The sequence below is a fragment of the Microtus ochrogaster genome, chromosome 7, assembly GCF_000317375.1.
Source record: "Microtus ochrogaster isolate Prairie Vole_2 chromosome 7, MicOch1.0, whole genome shotgun sequence".
Lineage (NCBI taxonomy): Eukaryota > Metazoa > Chordata > Mammalia > Rodentia > Cricetidae > Microtus > Microtus ochrogaster.
Window position 1 is genome coordinate 44,895,338 of NC_022014.1, and position 9,132 is coordinate 44,904,469.

Below are 9,132 nucleotides of genomic sequence, written 5' to 3' on the forward strand. Positions count from 1 at the left end.
AAACAAAATTCATGAGCATGCTAGGCATCACCTTCCCTACAGAGGGGAGATGGAGTGTGTTGGAGACCTTCTCTGAAATGTTTGAGGCAGGGAGCTAGGGATGTAGCCCAGTTAGTGAAGTGTTTGGCTAGCATGCATGAAACCCTAGGTTTGATCTACACACCGAATAAACCAGGTGTGATGGTGTACCCCTGTAACCCCAGCACTTAGAAGACGGAGGCAGGAGGATTACGAGTTTAAGGTCATGCTCAGTTACATAGTGACTTACAGACCAGCCTGGGATACATGACACCCCTCTCTGAGTGTGTGATTGTGTGGTGTGTGTGTGTGTGTTGGCTTTTGCACCTGAAATCTCTTTTAAGCAAGCTTGCTCAGCCTGAAAATGAAAGCACTGAGTGCTATGTTCTGACTGCGGTCCTCGCCTGCAGCGTCCAGCATTGCCATAGCCTGTTGCACAGCCAGAGTCGTGCTGGGGCTTGTGAGGACGGCTCTGCACCTCACTACTTCTGAGTACGAGGTTGACAACCAAACCAGATTATGGCCTCAGTTGGTGTTCAGAGGAGCATCAGTAACTTTTTTTCATTTTTTGTTTGTTTGTTTGTTCCAGACAAGATTTCACTGTGTAGCACTACCTGTCCTGGAAATTGCTGTGTAGACCAGGCTCACCTGGAACTTACAGAGATCCACCTGCCTCTACTTCCCAAGTACTGGGATTAAAGGCTTGCACCAAACCACTGGCCTCAACAGTAACTTTTTATGTTGGACAAATGTTGATCTTTCTTCCTAGCATATTACTAAGTCTTAAGTTCAAGTTCAATTAAAATAATCCTATTGCCATAGCTTTTATATGACAATATCCGGCTATCATTTTGTATTATGAGAGGTTCAACACTGGGAAGAAGTAGATTAATAGTTCCTGGTTTTGTAAATATGTATGTTTGCCATTTTGTTGACAGCCTTTAAAAGTGAGGTCTGTGGGTGGGAGAGATGGCTCTGAGTAATGGTACTTGCCAAGCTCAGCCACCTGATTTCTGTCATAGGGACCCATGTAGTAGAAGGAGATAACCAACTCCAGCAAGTTGTTCTCTGACTACCACATGTACCGTGCCACCACCCCATCCAGAAATATAACCAATTAAAAATAAAGTTCAAAATGAGGTTTTCTGGTCTAAGTATGGTTGTGCATGTCTATAATCCAGGCACTACGGGCTAAGCAGGAAGGTAGACTTTGAAGGTAACCTGAGCTATATGATAAGACTTGGTTTAGCCCATCAAAATCCCAGCAAAATTCTTCAAAGACCTTGAAAGAACGGTACTCAACTTCATTTGGAAAAGAAAAAAACCCAAGATAGCCAAAACAATCCTATACAATAAAAGAACTTATAGAGGCATCACAATCCCTGACTTCAAACTCTCTTACAGAGCTACAGTACTGAAAACAGCCTGGTACTGGCATAAGAACAGACAGGAGGACCAGTGGAACCGAATAGAAGACCCGGATATCAATCCACACATTTTCGAACACCTGATCTTTGATAAAGAAGCAAAAAAAAAAAAAAAAAAAAAAAAAGAAAGCATATTTAACAAGTGGTGCTGGCATAACTGGATATCAGCATGTAGAAAAATGAAAATAGATCCATATGTATCACCTTGCACAAAACTCAAGTCTAAATGGATCAAAGACCTCAACATAAAGCCAGCCACACTGAACCTTATAGAAGAGAAAGTGGAAAGTACACTTGAACGCATTGGCACAGGGAACCACTTCCTAAATATAACCCCAGCAGCACAGACACCAAGAGAAACAATTAAATGAGACCTCCTGAAATTGAAAAGCTTCTGTAAAGCAAAGGACCTGGTCAACGAGACAAAACAACAGCCTACAGAATGTAAAAAGATCTTCAGTAACCCCATCAGACAGAGGTCTGATCTCCAAAATATACAAAGAACTCAAAAAATTGAACACCAAAAGATCACATAATCCAATAAAAAAAATGGAGTACAGACCTAAACAGAGAACTCTCAACAGAGGAATCTAAAATGGCTAAAAGACACTTAAGGAAATGTTCAACAACCTTAGTCATCAGAGAAATGCAAATCAAAACAACTCTGAGATTCCATCTTATACCTGAAAGAATGCCCAAGATAAAAACACTAATGACAACTTCTGCTGGAGAGGTTGTAGGGAAAAGGGAACAGTTCTGCATTGCTGGTGGGAACACAAGCTGGTACAACCCCTTTGGATGTCAGTGTGGCAATTTCTCAGAAAATTAGGAAACAACCTTCCTCAAGACCCAATAATACCACTTTGGGGTATATATCCAAAGGATGCACAATTGTGCCACAAAGACATGTGCTCAACCATGTTCATAGCAGCTTTGTTTGTCATAGCCAGAACCTGGAAACAACCTAAATGTCCCTTGACTGAAGAATGGATAAGAAAAATGTGGTACATTTACACAATGGAGTACTACACAGCAGATAAAAATAACAACAGCTTGAATTTTGAAGGAAAATGGATGGAACTAGAAAACATTATTTTGAGTGAGGTAACCCAGACACAGAAAGACAATTATCACATGTACTCACTCATAGGTAGTTTTTAAACATAAAGCAAAGAAAGCCAGTCTACAAACCACAATCCCAGAGAACTTAGACGAACACTAAGAGAGACTTACATAGATATAATCTACATGGGAAGTAGAAAATATAAAAAGACAGGATCTCCTGAGTAAATTGGGAGCATGGGGACCTTGGGGGAGGGTTGAAGGGGGAAGGGGAGAAACAGGGAGGGGAGCAGAGAAAAATGTAAAGCTCAATAAATATCAATATATAAAAAAGACTTGGTTTGAAAAGAAACCAAAAAACAAAAGCAAGTTTCTTTTCTTCACAACCTCCAGCTGCCAAAGAGTAGTGGTATGAGAGATCTAGGTTCCCTAGGTCTCTCTCATCCTGAGCAGCCTTTGGAAGGCAAGGGGTAGAGTTTGCACTAGTCTGCCTTGTACCTGTGGCATGCCCTCCTTACAGAACAGGGCACAAATGGGAGTTTCCTTGACCAGAATTTCTTAATTTCGTCTTTAATGACACTTTGAGCAATTTAATTTTGTTGCTATGGGGCATTTTAGAATATTTAGCAATATCTCTGGCTTCATCCAATATGTACCAATTACACCCCTGCCTGGATTATGATAGCCCAAAGATAAACACCTAAAACTGTTCTACTGAAGAAAAGTAGCAAACCCTCTTTCATAGCCACAAAGCCTTATACAGTTTTAGCTCAGTCCTTCCACCAAAGGCTTCTTCTGCTGGGCAATTCATACCTGCCACTCAAGCTCTGGGTTCAGCATACCCACGAACCCCACTCCCCACCTAATGCTTTTTCTTCTCAGCAGGTGGCTCAAGGTGACAATTTCCATTACCTCAATTCCTAGACTTCCTTCATAGCACCAATGAGAAATTCATGAATGGAAAGTGTATCATAAGATTAATGATCTCTCCCTCTAGACCAGTGGTTCTCAACATAGGTTTGTGACCTCTTTAGGGATCAAACGGTCATTTAACAGGGGTCACGTATCAAATATTCTAATACCAGATATTTATGTTATGATTCATAATAGTGACAAAATTACCATTATGAAGTAGCAACAAAAATAATTTTATGGTTGAGGGTCACCACAACATGAAAAACTGTATTAAAGCGTATCAGCATTAGGAAGGTTGGGAAGCATTGCCTAGACTGAATGCTCCCCCTCTACCAGCAGTTTCTTTTCCTTTGGATCTCGCCAGTGCCCTATTATCAGAGATATCATCTCAGGATGCCCAATCTCTACCCTTAGAGTCTGAGTTCCTTTGTTGTGTCTCCGTGGACCTGCTGGCCATTCCTTTTATGCCCTTGTCTCAGTGTGTAATGAATGGTGTGTCTTGTAGCATAGTTGATTAAAGTGTGATTGATATTGTCTCACCAATAAGACAGTAGCTTCTTGAGGGCAGAGGTGGCATTCTTTTAAAGCAGAAATATTCCCAGTCCTAATATACGAAAGTAAGCATTCATTGAATGCACATGGTATGAGCCAGCTCAGACCAGATTAAAGCAGAATCTGCTGCTTTCCCCAGATTGACTTGTTCCTTCCTTTTTTGAACCCACTTTAGCAGCAATAAACCAACAAACACATTTGTTTGTTTGTTTGGTTGGTTGGTTTCAGGTTTTTGTTTTGTTTTGTTTTGTTCTTGTTTTTTTGTTTTGTTTTGTTTTTATTCAAGAGAGGGTTTCTCTGTGTAGCCCTAGCTGTCCTAGAACTTGATTTTGTAGACCAGGCCTCAACTCACAGAGATCCGCCTGTCTCTGCCTCCTAATTACTGGCCTTAAAGGTGTGTGCCACCACCACCTGGCTATAAGTTTGTTTTTTAAAGTAAGATATAGAAAGTGTCATAGAATAATTGGGTGGCTTGATGAATTATTCCAGGAAGTAAACCGAAAGGTTTTGCATTTGTAGGTCAAGGTGGGAAATGATTGAGGTAGATTGTTCTTTTGGAGTAGGAGATTTATTAAAGTAGTTATTAACATGGCAGAAATTTGGAAAAGAGTTCAGGCCCGCGTGCATAGTGGCAGTCTCTTCTACACTTTTCATAGCAAGGGGTCTGGGAAGGAGATTGAAAAAATTCCATTTTAGCCCGGCAGTGGTGGTGCACACCTTCAATCCCAGTGCCTGGGAGGCAGAGGTGGGCAGATCTCCAAGTTTGAGGCCAGCCTGATCTACAAAGTGACCAGGGCTACTTAGAGAAACACTTTCTCAAAAAAAACCAAAGGAAAAGAAAGAGAAAAAAAGAAAAGTTTCCTTTTTAGCTCATAGTTGATTGTTGCTGGGAATAATCAGAATGTGGGCAATGGATCAACATCTTCCTTTATGGGTCATGATTGGGAGTCTTTAAGGATGGGGAGGGTGAGAACCTAGAAAAACAAGTTTACTTTAGTTCTGGAAGCCAAATTACTTTAGATTCTGTCATTGTCACAGTTCAACCACAATGGAGTGGCCTGACAACTACCAGCAAGTCAAGCGGTAGAACTTTGTGCCTCAGAAGCCCATCCAGTGTCTGCCCCACCCAAGTTAGCACCCATGAGTAACCACTTCCAGGCCGGAGATGCACTCAGCAGTGAGTGCTCACTGCTCTTGCAGAGGCCCTGAGTTCCATTCCCAGTTCCCACATTAGGCAGCTCCCAGCTGTCTCCAGCTCCAGCTCCGGCTGTGGGGGATCTCATTTTCTGGTCTCTATGAGCACCTGTACTGACACATGTATGTATCCCCTACCCCACAAACATACATGCAGAAAAGCTTCCATTGAGTTCAACAGGTGCACTGTGTAAATTCTTATGGACCTGTTTCAGGGCTTCCTACATTGTCATAATGAGTGCTGTTGCTGATGATATGATAGAAAGCCTCCTCTTAAATGGTTTATCTGGGTAAAAATTGGAGGCTCAATCTTAATTTGTATAACTTCTCCATATAGAACTCTTTCATTATGATATAATAAGATCTCTGATTTGGACTCTGAATAGTGATGCTTTCTCAATTTATTTTTTTTAATATTTATTTATTTATTATGTATACAATATTCTGTCTGTATGCCTGAAGGCCAGAAGAGGGCGCCAGACCACCATGTGGTTGCTGGGAATTGAACTCAGGACCTTTGGAAGAGCAGGCAATGCTCTTAACCACTGAGCCATCTCTCCAGCCCCATGAAGCTAATAATTTTTTTCTTCGAGACAGGATTTCTCTGTGGTTTTGGAGCCTGTCCTGGAACTAGCTCTTGTAGACCAGGCTGGTCTCAAACTCACAGAGATCCGCCTGTCTCTGCCTCCCGAGTGCTGGGATTATAGGCGTGCACCACCACCGCCCAGCTTATTTTTTTTTTTTGAGGCAGATTCTCTTTATGTAGCCTTGGCTGCCCTGGAACTCTCTATGTAGACCAGACTGGCCTCCAATTCATAGTGATTCTCCTGCTTCTGTCTCCTGAGTGTGGAGATTCCAATGTTTTTCACTTAGGATATTTGACATCTTTTACATTGTATATCCAATGTTATTTGATTCTAAATGTATGATCAAAATTTACCTCTGTTTTACTAAAATAATGGTCCTAATACCGTATACTGAATAAATAATGTCCTAATAAACTGATCACTTATAATAATAAACATATCCATATATAAGTGAAAAAAAAGCTTCCATTGAATAAGGTTATAGAAGAACCACCTCCATGTAAACAGCTGGGTGGCTTTGCTTTATAATCCAAGGGATGGAAGGGCAGGAGCTTATTTTCCAGCCACCCTAAGCTAATGGGTGAGTTCTAGATGCCAGTGAGAAACCCTGTCTTAAAATGAGGCAGACAGCTCTGAATAATGACACTGAGATTGACCTCTGGTCTCTACATGCATATACATACACACATGTGCACATGAAAACACACACACATATGTATATGATACTCTGGATAACTACAACACGGTAGGCAGATGGACACCTAGAAACCTGAGAAAGCTTTGTTTCAGGTGTATCCGAGGGTGTTTCCCATAGTGTGCGAGTCTACATGGACTGAGAAGGTCCTCCATGCAGACAGTGTGGGTGAATGTATTCTCCAAAAAGAACCATGACCAAAAGAAAACAGAAGCATGCTAATATAAGAAAGACAGCAGTCTGCACTGTAGATAATGATGCAAGTCTGCTACTCCTCTGACCGCCTTCATGCAGTTGCCCATAATCTGTCCCTGTAATAAACAGTTTTGTATGTTGGGTTGTTTTTGTAGTTGTTTTTGTTTTCATTTGTGCTGGAAGTTGAATCCAGGTCCTGGTGCTTGCTAGGCATGCCCTCTGCCACTGAACTATGCTCATCTCCTCCCATTATTTTGAATTACAAGTATCATTATCTATAATTCATTATGCTTTTCATATTTGCATCATTTCTAATTCTTGGGATTTAGATGGTATTTTCATTTTGTGTATTTCAGGAAAATTTGGTTCCATGAAGATACAGTATTCCAGCACTGATTTTGTGCTGATCTGTTGAAACTTTCTCTTTAAATGAAGAGATGTACTTTTTGTACATCTGCACTTAGGAAAGATAAAAATTGTTTCATATCTCAGCTCCTTGGGTGACTCATGCAGGGTTTTTTGTTTGAGGATTTTGTTTTTGTTTTTGTTTTTTTTTTTTTTGTCTCATCAAGAGTTAGATTGGGCACTGGAGAGGCAATTCAGACATTGAGAGTACTGGCTGGTCTTCTAGAAGAATTGGGTTTGATTCCCAGAACCCACATAGAGCTCACAAGCATCTGTAACTCCAGTCCCAAGGTATCTGGCACTTTCTTCTAGCCTCTGGCACCAGGCATACACGTGGCACACAGACACACATGCAGGTAAAAATACCTATACATACAAAATAAAGTTAATTTTTAAAAAAAAAAAGTCTGTTTTTAGAATTTTGAAATTTTAGATCTTTCAGAGTTTCAGCATTCAAGATTATGGAGTTCAGGATTTTTGTCTTTCAGTTTTAGTACTCAAACTCCTTTTTTGTGTGATTTCTTTGGGGGAGGATATTTTTTTCTCAAAAATAATTTTCTTTAAACCCTGTCTCAAAAAAAAAAAAAGTGTTCTTACTCTGTAACCCTAGCTGGCTTAGAACCATACAGATCCACATGCCTTTTCTCTCAAATGTCTTGAGTGCTAGGATTGAAGGCATTTGCCACCACACCAGGCCCCTAATGTACACTCTTAAATACAAGTTTTGCCTTCTCCATTTGCAAACTTTAGTATATCTTAGGACTATAGAGATAGCCAAGCAGTTAAGTGCATTGACTGTTCTAAAGGACATGGATTCAAGTCCCAGCCCACATATGGCAGCTTACAACCATCTGTAACTCTTGATCCAGGAGATCTGATACCCTCTTCTGAGCTCTACCTGTACTCAGGATGCATGTACATCAGGCCCCAGGCACACACACATGCACATAGAATAATAAAATTACATTTGAATTGAGTATATCTTCTAGTCTACTTTATTCTGTTTTTTCCCTTTATCCTTTTCTTTGCCATGAGGTTTATCTATTGAAGAGCCATGAGCAGTTCCATTGTAGAATTACCCTGTCTAGGCCTGAGTGATCATATATTCCTTAAGCCTCTCCCTTTGTCTTCTGCTTTTTTGTGCAGATAGGCAGCTGCATTCAGAGACTTGGATCAGGGTCAGTCCCTCTGGCAGGATTATAGGACAGCATCATGAGGTTGTCAGTCATTCACACATAGTACCCATGTCACTTCACGGCACTTTTTTTCTCTTTGTTTACAGCATTTTTATAAACAATTCTCCACCCACCACCAACTTTTTCTGGTTATTCATGTCACAGACAAAGGGAAGTCAGGATAAATGATCAGTCTTCATTTACCATGAATTACGACTTTTCTTTCTTTAAGATTCATTATAATGACATGAATTTAAACAAAACAAATGCCTTCCCATCCCCTGCAGTCATTAGCATCATTGTGGTGCTGCCATTGGAGCAGCCTGAGTGTCCAGGTTACAAATTCATCCTGGAAAGTGTGGAATTCGTGACAGCATGGAGACTGAGAGGGTAGGACTACCCTGATACCAATCCTTGTGACAGGAGAAAGCCCCTCTCAGTGGATCCTGTTGCTGCTGCCTCTACCAACTGCTTCTCTGTGACCTTCCTCTCCTCCCCAGGTTTGGTCGGAAGAATGTGCTGTTTTTGACCATGGCCATGCAGACTGGCTTCAGCTTCCTGCAGGTTTTCTCTGTGAACTTCGAGATGTTTACTGTGCTCTTTGTCCTTGTTGGCATGGGTCAGATCTCCAACTACGTGGCAGCATTTGTCCTGGGTATGGACATCAGGTTGGAGTTGAGTAATTGATACTGTGTTTCACTTTTCTGGAGACAAGTTGTTATGTCCCTCAGAGAAAACTAGCTTACCAGCTGGGAAATTGAGCCTGACAATGGTTTCTGACTTCTGATGTCCAGTTCTCTTCTGGCCTCTGACTTGTGGCCCCTTGGCCTTATTAGTACTTAAGCCATTAACTAGGATTCACCACGGGGCATCCATTCTTAAAGACTTGCAAGGCAAGGGCCTAGGTA

At 41.1% G+C, this 9,132-nt stretch overlaps 1 protein-coding gene across 1 annotated transcript in view; it reads left to right on the forward strand.

The window, feature by feature from the left end:
- LOC101987116 (solute carrier family 22 member 5) overlaps nucleotides 1-9,132 on the forward strand; it is a 47,486-nt gene that overhangs the window by 27,168 nt on the left and 11,186 nt on the right. The window contains exon 3 of the mRNA XM_026780069.1: nucleotides 8,648-8,903. Coding sequence (XP_026635870.1) covers nucleotides 8,648-8,903 — 256 coding nt within the window. The remainder of the gene's footprint in view (nucleotides 1-8,647; nucleotides 8,904-9,132) is intronic.